This window comes from Hermetia illucens, chromosome 4 (genome assembly GCF_905115235.1).
Source record: "Hermetia illucens chromosome 4, iHerIll2.2.curated.20191125, whole genome shotgun sequence".
NCBI classification, from domain to species: Eukaryota; Metazoa; Arthropoda; class Insecta; order Diptera; family Stratiomyidae; genus Hermetia; species Hermetia illucens.
In genome coordinates this window covers 169508158-169523008 of record NC_051852.1, presented here as the reverse complement: position 1 = coordinate 169523008, position 14851 = coordinate 169508158, and the positions used below count along the sequence as shown (strand labels likewise).

Below are 14851 nucleotides of genomic sequence, written 5' to 3'. Positions count from 1 at the left end.
CATCTGCAAACTGTCGGGGACTTGACAGAAGGGCAACATGCCGTAAATGCGGTCAGGCTGGCCATAAAGCGAACAGCTGCAATGAAAAGGAAAGCTGCGTCCTATGCAGGGACCGTGGCGCGACTGATGAGAGCATTGCACACACTGCGGGATCGGGGCGGTGTCCAGTTTTCAGAGCAGAACTGGAAAGAGCTAGGATACGGTCAACATGATTCGCATCCTACAAATCAATATGCACCGAAGTGCAACCGCTCACGAGTTGCTAGCGCAGTTCGCTGCGGAGACCAAAGCTGATTTAGTACTCATCAGTGAGCAGTACCGAAACAAGGGCCCAGTTTCATGGCACCCAGACATATCAGGTACCGCTGCCATCTGGGTTCGGGACGGCACCCTCCTGGGGGTTCTTGCCCAAGGCCGAGGGGACGGCTTTGTCTGGATTCGGTGTTCAGGGATAACGTTTTTTAGTGTCTATCTTACGCCGAATGAGACGATGCCGGACTTTCGTCGGAGGTTTGAGGCTTTGGAGGACGCTATCTTAAGCACGGATGGGCGGATCCTGGTCGGGGGTGACTTCAATGCTAGGGCACTTGAATGGGGCATGCCTCACACAGATTCCAGAGGGAAACGAATTCTGGAAATGGCGGCGAGAACAGGACTCGTAGTTCTAAACACCGGATCCACCCCAACGTTCCGGCGCTCGGGCTGCGAAGGAAGCATTCCAGACGTAACCTTCGCATCGGAATCACTGGTGCTTTCGAAGTGGTGGACACAAACTCTCGGTGTGCGCCACCCCAGCGATCTTTCTGTGTATAGAACGTCGCGAAAGTGAACACCGGAAAGTTTGTCAAAACTCTGGGAACAGGTGGGGCCACGCTGAAGGGTACTCCTGGGGGCGGTGGCGCTGCTGCTGACACTGTCGTAAATTCAGTTATGAATCTGATAACGACGGTCTGCGGAGCCTCCATGCCCAGGAAGACATCGAGGCGCGGCAAACCTTCCATGTATTGGTGGACAGTGGAAATCGCAGAGCTCCGGAAGGAATGTCACAGGCTCCGCCGCTTAACACAACGTCTAGGCGGCCGGGAGGAGGCATGTACCATAATGATGGAGTACAAATCAGCCAAAAGGAGACTCCGCAGCGCAAAAAACAAGAGCAAAGCTCGCTGCTGGCAAGATCTGATCGACGAGGTGAATGGGGATCCGTGGGGACTCGGTTACAAACTTGTAACCCGAAAAATCGGGGCTCTGCGGAAACCCTGTTCACTTAAGGACGAACAGATGGACCGCATTGTGAGTGCACTCTTCCCTGCACACCCCGTATGGGATGGTGACGTCGGCGCGGAGAGCGCAGAGGACTGTCCACTTTTCTCTATAAAAGAGTTGGAACAGGCAATCCTCTCGATGAAAAACAAGAGGGCGCCAGGACCCGATGGTATTCCAGCAGAGGTGTACAAACTGGTATTCCAACACCGGCCAGACCTACTGCTCGGCGCATTCAACGCTTGCCTGAAAGAGGGCATTTTCCCTGCTCGTTAGAAAGTTGCGAGGCTTGCGCTGATCCCTAAAGGGAAAGGCGATCCCGAACTGCTGTCTTCATACCGCCCACTATCTATGCTTGATACTGCTGGGAAAGTGCTCGAAAAGCTCATCAAAAGTAGACTCGCTGAAACGATACGCGCTGCCGAAGATTTATCTCCCCGGCAGTTTGGTTTTAGGGCAGGGAGATCGACAATTGATGCTGTCATGCAGGTCGTGGACGCCGTTCGACGAGCAGAGGCACATAGCCGCCGAACTCGACGGGTGGTGCTCCTCGTAACGCTTGACGTCAGAAACGCCTTCAATTCCGTAAGATGGAAAGACATTCTAGGCACACTAGACAATACCTTCAACGTGCCGAACTATCTCTTACGGATTTTGAGGGACTATCTGAGGAACCGCTCCCTGCTCTATGAAACACTAGAGGGTCAAAGGTGGATGGAGGTCACGTCGGGAGTAGCACAGGGATCCATCCTAGGGCCGGACCTCTGGAACGCTACCTATGACAGTCTGCTTAAGCTCGACATGCCAGAAGAGTCGTGCCTGGTCGGCTACGCAGATGATGTCGCAGCGCTTGTTGCTGGACGCACTGTCGAACAGGCGCAAAGCAGACTCGCCATATTGATGCGACGGGTAAGCGGATGGATGACTATTCATGGTTTCAACCTTGCACTGGAAAAAACCGAAGTAGTCATCCTGACTAAGAAGAGAATTCCGACCCTGCGTCCCATGTAGTACGGCGAGTCGATAATCGAGTCAAATTTGGCGGTAAAGTACCTCGGGTTGACTCTTGACTCAAAGATGAGCTTTTCTGAGCAAATCCAAGCAGCAGCGAACAAGGCTGCTGCTGGAGTTTCGGCGTTAAGTAGGCTAATGGCAAACATTGGGGGTCCTACGTCTAGTAGGCGACGTCTCCTGATGAGCTCAACGCAGTCTGCCCTGTTCTACGGCGCAGGGGTATGGGCTGGCGCTCTTAACAAGGAGGTATATCGTAGACGCCTCGCGCAAGTACAGCTTTACGGGTGGCGTCTGCGTACCGCACAGTCTCTGAACCGGCCGTGATGGTGATTGCGGGAGTTATCCCCGTTGCCCTTCTTGCTAGGGAGCGTCAGGCCATATACAAGCGCAAGGGAGATGAGCCAAGGGAGGTGGTTGCTCGCGAAGAACAGCAACACACTCTAGACGAGTGGCAGTTCTCTTGGCAAAATGAAACTAGAGGCAGATGGACCGCGCGGCTCATCGGCAACTTAGGTGCGTGGCTGAATCGGAAGCATGATGAGACTGACTATTTCCTTACCCAATTTTTAAGTGGGCATGGAAATTTTCAGTCTTATCTGCACAAGATTGGAAAGGCGCGTTCTCCGGATTGTGTGTTTTGCAATGGCGTTGTGGACGATGCCCATCACACTTTTTTTTCTTGTAGAAGGTGGGATGGGGTTCGTCAGCAGCTCTATTTAAACACAGGGGATCTCTCTCCAGACAACATTGTGGAAGAGATGCTGAGGACTGCTGATAGCTGGAACCGTGTTGCCCATTACGTTCGGGCCCTTCTCGTTGCTAAGAAGATAGAACTCGACCGGTGGAGGAGCCGAATGGAAGGGGGTTCCTTGAACTGACAGTTCCCTTCCTCCTCTCCCCTCCCGTTGGTGAAAGGAATTCCCTGATTTGAAGGCTCCGCAAGGCAGGAAAGTTCGGGGGCTGGCCCGAAGTAATGTGACAAACGATTCCAGGCTAGCTCTCTGACGATGGGGAGGTGTTTAGTTGGTAGTCCGACGACGTACCGAATCGGGAGTCCAACACTGTGTGCGTAAATGCATTCACCTACCCTATCCCAAAAAAAAAAAAAAAAAAAATTCTACAGATTACGCAGTGTATGGGGAACAACAATAACAATACCAATTCAAGGAAGATTTGAGAATTCAAAGATAGGAGTAAGGGAGGGCTCCTGAACAGAGAAAGAAGTTTGTGCCTAACATGAGGAATCCTATATGCGACTCATAGGTGCTGGAATGTGAAGCTATGGAGAGGCATAGGTGCGACATACATAGAACTTTCCGGAAACCTCGGAATGTCAACTTAATTGGAGCTAGTATTTGGGGGGTTCTTGGATAGGACTTATGTCGTTGCAAGTACCAATCTGTAAAGGAACCAGAATTTCCGATGATCTTCAAGCCTATGCGACCATACAGAGTGCCTGATACAAAAGTTTTTTTAGCAAGAAGAATGAATTGGTACCTACTTGCAAAAGACTTAAGAATATGAATATCTGGTAGTGATACGGATACTCCAGATATGCATATAGATAGATAGTAATATATACGAAGCAAGTTGTCGCCCCCAATAAAAAAAAGAACACGAATGACTACCATCGAAGATGAGATGAATGGAGAATATGAGGATAGAATTGTTTTCCTACCATTCGACAGAAACTGAAGTGCTAAAAAGGACTCCACCTTTCCGAACATTTCCAAGCCCGGCCACTACAGAGACATTCAAACGCGGAAGGCGGAATACCTTCTATAACATGTGAGGTACCAAATGAATTACACTAACCCGCAGTCTCTTCACATCCCAAAAACTATGATGTCTAACTGAGAAAAAGCCTCCAAAAAACAATGCCCTCTTGCATTCGTCAATGAGTTTCCCCATTCTGTGGTCCATGCATTGAAGTCACCGGCGATAACTTTTGGTCTCTGTTCTTTTACGTCCAAGACCAATGTCTAGCATATCCTTGAATTTAGCCAACATACAGGCTTGGTGGAGCATAGCAACTGTAGACGTACATCCCATCTATTTTTGCCCAAACGAACCCTTTTATTTTCACAGGGTTCACTTAATATAGCCACTTGTGCCTTCGATTTGTGCGTGGTCTACGAAAGCAGGTCTTGAGCGCTACCACATTGATTGAGGTTGATTTAGTTAAACCTCACTTTCCCTTTCACTTTTGAGGTTGATTTAGTTAAACCTCACTTTCCCCCAATACGGACCTTCCCGATATCTACAGCTTGCGCACTGCTCCTGTTGGTAACCAGATGGTTGCCGTCCATGTGCCTTTATATGCTTTTTTGAGACTCAAAATGGATGCCCTTTGCAAACCATTCAGTTTGGACTGCTACGATAAGACGGTGAAGATTTCCGCCTTAGAAGTGACTTCATCTAGGTCTGTGCACCGTATAGCGATCTCATGTTTCTGAGCATTCACGGCAAATAAATATTTTACTTGGCTGGCTATCTGTCTTTTTGTCTGTCGGTCATACGCACACACACACACAAACATTGTCACCAAATTTGGTAGGAAAGTGGATACTGTGAACGTCCGCACATGCAGTGAGTTACATCTTTCTATGAGGAACTTAAGGGGGGGGGGGCTTTAGTTTTAAAGCCGACTGTGAAACTGCGGAGTTAAGGGCTCGGAAAGGGGTCATTTAAATGAAAGGGCCATCCTCAGAAACTACCAATTAGAAAAATCTGCAAAAAAATCATGTTGACGTCTCTATATGACATCTAGGCTCCGAAATACCCTCCATACCGATATCTGCTAAAATCATCATGGTTTCTTGTCTCTTTTTTTATTCACGACCTTAGTCCAACCATCGTTCTTATTTTCTTTTTCAGTTTCACTTTACTAGTCGGCTTTCCTACTTTCGGTACATTGGGCTCTTCTGAACTTTTAGTTCCGTTTGCTGGACTGGTCAAGGCCCCCTTTTTCGTTTTTGGAGCCTGTTGATTCCCCAAAGCTTCCTCCTCTTTGTCTCGCACTCTTTTACTTGAGCGAAGATCGATGACTTTATGTTTTGGTGTCACTTGGGTCGCCTGTGACATTTTTGAGGCTGGGATGTCCGGCTTTTCCTTAGGCTTTCTGATTTCTTCCTGTGACCTATTGTAAGGCACCCTGATGGCTTTCACCATATTCTTAATGGCTTGGTGCACGTTGGTCTTGTCCTGTCTGTCCGTCACACGCATTTTTCTCGGAGACTGTAGAAGTGATTGACACCAAATTTGGTGGAAAAGTGGGAACTGTGAACGCTCACGCATACAGTAAGTTACATCCTATTACGTCGAATTTACATGCAAAGGGGGTGTAATTTTTTTTCAGCAAATATAGTCATGTGGGGTATCAAATGAAAGGTCTCGGTTAGTACTTTCTGAAGCCAGTCTTAGTTTTGACATTTGTTGGAAAGGCGGGGAATTCAGAGTGATCATTTATTTAACGGGGCCATCCTCAGAAACTACCAATTAGAAAAATCAGCAAAAAAAATCATGTTGACGCCTCTATATGACATCTAGGCTCCAAAATACCCTCCATACCGATATCTGCTAAAATCAATGTAATAATAGATTCATATATTTTTAAAACTTATTATGAACTCCGGCTAAGCAGATTTCGAGTACTGTTCTGCTCTGATGTGAACTGACTTTAATGAAATTTTGTTTTAGATGAAACCGTAAAATATGTTTTCCATTTGAATGAGGATCATTCAACAACAATCGTTATCAGTTTATACTGTTCTATTGGCAACTATTAAAAATATCTTTAATCACTCTTGAAAACAAAGATTAAAAGGATATTTTAAACAAAAGTAGACACTGACACATTGCAAACCTAAACAATAAAAAGATCAATTTTAATATCTTAAACATACCTTTATATTTGGGAACAAACATCTGGATATCCTGAGGAATGTTCTGGTAAAAGTTTAATTCACGTAAGTTTAATGGCTTTATCACTGTGCTTTGATTGAGTAGTAGGAGACGTGTATGTCCTCCAACCTGTTGAGAAAAATTTATCATGTTTACTATAAAACTTGCTGTTTTTGTAATGGTTGTTGTCGATGACATCTTGATGAATATATTTTTTCTGTCTTTTTTGAACTGATCCAATCCGATCCACGGACTCGGTCAATTAGATGTGATCGTCTTCTTTTTTTTTTTTGAGATATTGTCTTGATTTTATATTTGTTTTTCTATTTTTACTAAAACTATTATTTATAAAGGGAATGCAATAGGAAGGATGTCGGAAAGGAAAAGAACAAGGAACTTCGATGGTATATCTTGAAACAGATTTGTAGAGCGAGACTTTGCTAATTTCATAGGTATAATCTAAAAATTAATTGAAAATTATACTAAGATTAGCAGATTATTAACTAGATGTCAAAAAATATGAACGTGCAATTTTGACGAGAAGAATGTCAGGCGACCGAGATCATACATGGCATTCTGTGATTCATTTGTTGCGAATGGACTAATTTCATTCCTGTTCTTTATCGATAACAATTTTTTATGCTAAATACAGGATAAGCTAGTTTCAAGTTCAAGTTTCCAGGTAACTGTTTATGGTCTGACTCTAGCCTTCAATTGGTTAATTCTTTTTTGATATTGCATCACTTATTCACTACATTTTCAAAATTCCTTGATTTATTATGATTAAAGAATGCAGGCTCAGGAGCCTGAAAAGATTGCGATTTTGGTTCCAAGGAATCCTAAGAAGGAAAAATAGACGATCAAAGCCAAACCGGCTACTGATCCTGGCCTAACGCCTGCTCAAAGGAAGATTTCTCCGGGAAATGTTAGGATTCTGCGGCAGCGGAAGAGGAATGGGTTAATCTCTCCTCAACTGCTGAGATTATAAGTACTAACCTTCCTGAAATTTATTCTCTTACATCAAACCTGAACGCTGACAATAGTTCCTGTGAGGAAATTGTCCCTTCACCCTTGTAATCCGTCTCTGCGGAAGCTCCCAACCCGGCTCTGTAGTGGCCGCAGCTTCGCAACGGGAGCACGATTTCATTTGCCTTTTTCGGAATTAATTTGATCAAATAATGCATTTTATAGTGTGCAATTAGATCAGAAGGCGCAAGTGGCAGTGGATAGGTTAGACATTAAGGAAATGTGACACTCTTCCATTTTGGAAAATTGATCGTGCCAGAGGAGAATGGTCTGCCGCATCTGCCAACGCTATTGCGTATGTTGCTGGGAACATGAACTCTGGAAGTTCAAGGCGATCGTAGCGGCATCGTGATCTGTTCGTGGTGGACAGCTAAATTAATGGCCGGTGAATTGCACTTCGTAAGCGAGGCAGTGGATGGCGGGGAGTCTTGCGATCACAAAGGAGACAACCGAATATTGTGAAGTGGGTAGAAATCAAGGACTTGAAAGGAGAAATACGAAAACCGAGTTGTGTGCAGGAAAGAAATTGGTTACGAGCGAGAATCAGTGTAATTTTGAATATCTCGGAATTATAATTCTTAAAATTATATATTATCCATGGCAAAATTCGAAAAACATGTCAGGAGGAACTCTCATAACCATGCTGTCGCTAATTTAGGATGATTCAAAGAGTGTGCTATCCAATCACCTTCTTATCATTCCTTTTGGATACGTTAACCATTAAGTTCTCGGCCAACAATTATTAATTAGATTTCCGATTTTATTCAGAAAGATTATCTGTGAGTGTATCTAAGGAGCTGAGAAGGCAAAGTTGAAATAAAACGATGAAAATCATCGGCACTGACGGAAAGCAACGCGACACCATCTCCAGTAAACGTACTCGCGGATTTTTCGTCATTGTCTTTTTATGGAGTGAAACATTCCAGACAGAGCCCCCCCCCACATTCCTGACCCTGGCTAGCACAGAGGCATGCAAGCACGTGTCGACCGAGTCCCCCCATGGAGCTTCAGTATTTACGGACCAACCTTCACGGTCAATTTCGCTAACTATTTAGGTTTTTGGGATAGTTCTAGATCATTTTCGCCCACTCAGAATAGTCGCTTGATCATCTTATTTTCTTAAAGATCATTACGAATGACTTACAGGATTACAGCTTCCAAAACTTTGGTGAAAGAAGTACGTTCTAGAGTGGCCCAAGTCCCGCTTTTGTATGATGTTGAAACATAGAGGAAAAGAGGTGATATATTGCTCTCGACCACTGTGAGTGTGGCCTTCCTGGGAAACGATTTACCAGATCATATTTTTTTGTCTACATGAGAGTGGAGGTCTCCTATTTCAAACATAGGATGCCGCAATGTTTTAAGTATGGTAGACCGGGCAACATTAACAAGGTTTGCAAGGTCCGAAAATCCAAATGTCTTAACTGAAAACTGCTTTTGGACGTGTGAGTTCAAAATAATAATAATAATAATTGTTGGCGCAACAATCCATATTGGATCAGGGCCTTGAAGTGTGTTAGAGCACTTCATTCAAGACCGTAACGGTACACTACAGTGAACTGTAGGAGGCAATGTGGTCAGCATTGCGCTCGCCCGAGATTATTACCCTGATTTGACTCAGGTACTCATTCACAGCTGAGTCGACTGGTATCCGACGTTAAGTCACGATACAAATCCCACTGCCACCAACGAGATTTGAACCGCGGCCTTCCGTATGACAACCCAGTGCTCTAACCACTGAGCTATTCGGACACTGAGTTCAAAATGGCCTTAAATAATCGCTTGCGAAAAGCGGTCGGAGTGTATGGCCTTGGTCCTTTTTCTGAGATCTCACAGTATAATATGGAGGTCGAGCCGAAAATGGAAAGTGTGGTTGGAGCTACTCCTCAGGTCCTGAATAACTGCATGGGGGCGGGCATTTCGAGATTTTGGAAGTGAAAGTGTCGGTGAGGTACCAATGAAACATATTCGACACCAGCGTGAAGAATCTCACTCAGCTCTCATTCAGGGCATTGTCATTCAACTAGGGTAGTTGATTTTCCAAACAAAAAAAAAACTCTTCATCTTCGGAGAAGATGAAGTAGAAGACGACGTAGAGGTTGAAAGTGAAGACGGCGGAATAGTTGACGACGATGCCGAAGCGGAAACACTTTATTAATGGCTGTTCGGCGAAACTTCGCGTGAATCACAAATGTGAGGTCGACAGGCGGGAATCAGTTATAATCGCTAATACAAGTTATCTCCCAGGGGTTTTCTGGTGTGTAATCTCTTTCGGACAAGTGGTTATCGTTCCGCCTTTATCGCTGTAGTTAACACATTAAAAATGAAGAGTTTAATTGCTACTTCGTGCGACTGCACTCCACAGAGGTTACGATGAGAAGAAGGTAGATTCGTGGTCAGACCTAGTGGCGCAGTCTCACCGAATTTTTCTTCGCCGGACCGAGCACTTTGAGTGTGTGCCACTCTAGTGCTCTATTGCAGATTAATTTCAGCGGTCTCCACAGGAGCATTGAAGGCCACTGAAGTGGATGTTGACCGCTTTCGTGGCTTTTTTCAAAACTTTCAAATGCAGTTACCTCAACACCAAGATCAAGTTTAAACAGTTCTGTGCCACTGTTCTTTTTATGTTGCTATATGGGAGTAGCGCATGTAAAGTAAACTCTACTGTTACCCAAAAGCTTCAAGCCTCCGTCAATAACTCTCTGCGTCATATCGGCGAAGTACGCTGGCCTAATACTATCACAAACAAAGAACTTGGTCGGTGCACGGGCTTGGCACTCGTACGCACTGTGATCGAAAGGCAGAAGGGGCAGTGCTTAGGTCAGACATTAAGGAGATGCGAAACTCTTCCAAGATGACTGACGAGTGGATCGTCCTACGGGCACTTGACACAGAACAGTAGAGAAGGAATACAGGGATCTTAGGAAATCGTAGGGGGAGTTGAAGTGCATTTCAGGTGACTGCGAAAAATGGTGCGCAGGTGTAGTTGACGCCCTACACCTGCCAAGGGGTAAATGGCAACCATATTCTACTTCACCTTTGAACGATGGGTTCGTTGTTAAGGGGTTAGGCCACTGTAGAATTTAAAAAAAAAATCGAGTTTTTGTTTTTTATCTTAAATGGTCCTTCAGGACCTAAAAACTGTTATTCTAAAAGATTATGGCCGAGAAATATCCCTAAGTACTTGTTTTTCAAAGTACAGTACAAGGCCGTCAGGTAGACAGCGAGCCGTTTATTATAACCGGAGAGGACTCATGGTGCGTATGGCAAAAGGCTAATGTTGCGAATAGTTTGTCTTAGTACAAGCACAAGCCGGTTCTTCCGAATGAAGTGTATGAAGCTATCAAGTCAGTTTTCGAAGAATCGACTATAGACGATTTTCTTACTCGATGCATTGGCGGTTGTGCTCAAAAGTGCAATGAAAGATTTAATTTGACTGTGTGGACTTTGGCCGCAAAATCTATTTCCAGTGGTATGTTGGATGTAGGTATTGCAATTTGTGTGTACAATGATGGCTCTTTGCTTCCGTGTTGCATATAATGAAAGCGATAGGTTTAAAAGAAGACGAGGCAAACCCTGCCTGAGATGAAGCGATGGCGTAGGTCAGGACGCCAGACAGCTTTGAGGGATATCGAATTGGTGGACCTCGCTTGTGAGCGGGACAAAGGCTGAAGAAAAAGAAGAATTGGTGGACCTCGGCGCAAAACCGGGTTATCTGGGGCCTAGACGGGATACCGGTTGTTGCGCCGTTGATGATGATAATGATAGCTTCAAAAATTGGCCCAAACAGCGATGAAATGTGGAAACAGACGGTCAGCGCATAAAGCTTGCAGAGAAGTCGCTGTCTGATGGTGCAAAAGAGCGGAAGATTACTTTAAAGTCATATAGGAAAGAAGTATAACAGCAGAAAGTGAACCCAGAAGGCCGATTATATAGCGCAGGCATTGCAGAGTTTATCTTATGTGTCAAATCGGCCGATTTTTCATACGATTTTTGCAAGTTTGAGTTTTAAAGTACATCATTCGGCCAAAAACCAACATATCAGCAAAATCCTAGTACTTAGTAATTTTTTTATTATTCACAATTGACAGCAGCTGTTGGTGCAGCCGTAGACACTTCCAAAATAAGGAGGTCATATGAGAATCACTGCAGTCACCCTTTTTAAAGAAATTTCTCGAAAAAAATTATGATATACGAGGGCGGTTCGATAAGTACTTAGCCTACCAAAAAAAAACGAAAATTTTTGAAAAGTGGCGATTTATTTCTCGACATAGTCTCCTTTTAACTCGATACACTTCTCCCAGCGATGCTCCAACTTCTTTAACCCGTCTGAAAAATACGTTTTCTCGAGGTCTGCAAAGTGGGCTTCCGTGGTGGCTATAACCTCCTCATTCGACTCAAATTTCTGCCCGGCGAGTGACTTTTTCAAGTTAGGAAATAAATAATAGTCGCACGGGGCCAAATCTGGGGAATACGGTGGATGGGGCAGCAGTTCGTAGCCCAATTCGACCAATTTGGCCGTGGCGACGGCGGAAGTGTGAGCCGGTGCGTTATCGTGGTGGAAGAGCACTTTTTTCTTCACCAAATGCGGCCGTTTTTTCCGCAATTCGGCGTCAAATCGGCTCAATAATTCGGCATAGTACAGCCCTGTGATCGTTTTGCTCTTCTCCAGGTAGTCGATGTAGATCACACCTTGTGAATCCCAGAAAACGGCGGCCATCACCTTTCCTGCCGATTGCACAGTCTTTGCCTTCTTGGGAGCACGTTCGCCGGGTAAAGTCCACTGTTTCGACTGTTCCTTGGTCTCTGGAGTGTACCAGTGGATCCATGTTTCGTCGACGGTCACGAAACGACGAAGAAACTCCTTCGAATTGCGCTTAAACAGCGTCAAACACTGCTCTGAAGTGGTTTCACGGTTGCGCTTGTTGTCCGGAGTGAGCAAACGCGGCACCAATCTCGCCGACAGCTTTCTCATGCCCAAAATTTCGTGCAGGATATGACCCACGCGGTCTTTTGAGATGCCTACTGTCTCGGCTATCTCGCGTACCTTCAATCGGCGGTCTGCCAATACAAGGTCATGGATTTTTGTAACGTTCTTCTCCGCAGTAGCCGTTTTCAAGGCACCGGGGCGTGGCTCATCAAAAACTGACGTGCGACCACGTTGAAATTCATTAAACCAATTTTTGACGGTCGCCATCGAAGGAAAAGCGTCACCGTACACAGCATCCAAGGGTTCTTTGATTTCGCTGCGCGATTTCCCTTCCAAAAACAAGAATCGAATCACCGACCGATATTGTTCTTTTTCCATTTTTCTAAAATTCGCCCGCACGCCCGCTTCTACACGCGCTAAAAACAAAACTACAAGTCCTATTCGACTAAAATTTTGACAGTAGCCGTCTACGAGAATGTTCTACACGACAGTAAATACTTCTTGCGATAGTAGCGCCATCGGGCGGAGAGGCTAAGTACTTATCGGACCGCCCTCGTATAGTTAACATTATATACAATAAACTTCTGCACTTGCTATTTCGACTTATTTTATATTTTCCCCAAAAAAAATCACAAAAATCCTGTTTTTGCCTAACCACTTGAGTATTTCTTCGTGGGGCACAGAATTCCCATCTACCCTTAGGCCAGGAACATCACTGTTACAGAAAGTGCTCGTGAGTCAAATAATTATTATTATAATCCATTCCAAGGTTCGGACAGCTATGATAGTTCTTTTCCCTGGCTACTCAGCAAAGGGAGCCCAAATATCAAAAGTACTACTCAAGACTCAAATAGAGTCGCTAGAGGCACTGCCGAATTTAGTAACTTTGTGAATAAGAGAATTCCTGGCACAACCATATATACTGCCTCAGCAACCATACTTCCAAATGTTTTAAAACCAATCACCCCTGTTTGGGAGAACACTTTTTATGGTTTTGTGTTGACACAAAACCTTATTAAAATCGGTTTACTGTCTGTCTGTCTGTCCGTCACACGCATTTTTCCCGGAGACGGTTATAGCGATTGACACCGAATTTGGTAGAATGATGGAAACTGTGAACGCTCACACATACAGTGAATTACATCCTTTTACGCCGGATTTAAGGGAGGGTTCCCATACATGCAAAAAGGGGGGGGGGGGTGAACATATTTTTTTTTATCAAATATAGTCATGTTGGGTATCAAATGAAAGGCCTCGATAAGTACTTTTCGATCAAATATAGTCATGTTGGGTATCAAATGAAAGGCATCGATAAGTACTTTTCGATGCCGGTCTTGGTTTTGACATTCGTTAGAAAGGTGGGGAGTGCGGGGGGTTGAAAGTGATCATTTGTTTAAGGGGGGCATTCTCAGAACCTACCAAACCGAAAAATTTGAAAAAAATCAAAAGGCTGCCACTATATGGTGCCTGAGCTCCGAAATACCTTCCATACCAATATCCGTTCAAATAAAGTTAAAAAAAGTATATTACCATAATTTTTAGTAATTGGCTGCAAAACCCCTTAAGTTCACTCTACCACCACATTGGCAGAAATGTAGGCTATAATATATAGCACAATCTTACTAAGTTTGGTGGAAATCGTACTATCAAGAACAAAGTTATAATACATCACAGTTGCTGCTTCTTGAAAATCCAAGACTATAAATGTCAAACTCACCCGAAGGTGGATACTATCACATAATATATGCATATATTTACGTGCTACGTACGAAGAAATATACAAAACCTTTCGTACCTGAAGCGTCCACCTTCCGGTTTCCCGACTTGTTATATTGTTGTAACGTAGTACCAGAAAAAAACATGTAAAATATTGCTAATGCTCAATGAAACAGTCATAAGATTGGATGACCAGGAGCTTAGGGGGGGGGAGTAAGGTATTTAATTTTTTTTTTTCATTTTGTTTTTATTTTCGAAATTCAATCTGTAATATCTGAAGAATATTGTGTTAAATTTTCAAGTCAATTGGAGCAAAATTGACGAAGTTATGAGTATTTTTATACCTGCCGGATTTTTGTACCTATACCCGAACCAACCCCAACGCCCCGACCCGAGCGCGCTATTGTTACCCGGCAGATGTTTCACTCTCTATTAATGTAGTACCTTACCTCCCAGTTCCATCTATCGAAATTTCAAGGCAAGGACAAACGGGTTTATACCTGATCTGTATACTTTGTCAGTGTGGTGTACAAAATTCAGTTAGCAGAAAATATCCTATCGAGTAGACGTATCCACGTGTTCTTATTTTCGCATAATTTCACCTCCGTTTTCATTCATTTTTGTTGCTAAATTATTACAAAAATGCCCGAAAAAACTGGAAGATCTGATAGACAATCAACTGGTTTGAGATTATATCGACCCAAAAAAATTTTACCCCCCCACAAACGGAAAAGCGAAGACATTACGACAAGAAGCGCGTCAGCTAAAAAAATAAAAATGACCGTTGAAGATCAAATTAGGGAGGATCTTGAACGACATTATAGGGTAATTGATTTTTTATTGGTCTTTGCAACAATTGAAGATGCCGACGAACTCAGTGTATCAGGCGACGGAACATGGCAAAAAAAGAGGCTACTCATCTTTATTCGGCGTCACCTCGCTAATCGGTTACTTTACTGGTAAAGTGCTTGACATTCTCGTCAAAAGTTCATACTGCCACGA

The 14851-nt window shown here is 44.1% G+C and overlaps 1 protein-coding gene across 4 annotated transcripts in view; it reads right to left on the bottom strand.

Annotated features, from left to right (window-relative positions):
* The window catches only part of LOC119656317, a 193939-nt gene that overhangs the window by 25255 nt on the left and 153833 nt on the right, over positions 1-14851 (bottom strand). For all 4 annotated transcript variants that reach the window (XM_038062765.1, XM_038062768.1, XM_038062766.1 and 1 more), the window contains one exon: positions 6180-6306. In XM_038062765.1, coding sequence (XP_037918693.1) covers positions 6180-6306 — 127 coding nt within the window. The remainder of the gene's footprint in view (positions 1-6179; positions 6307-14851) is intronic.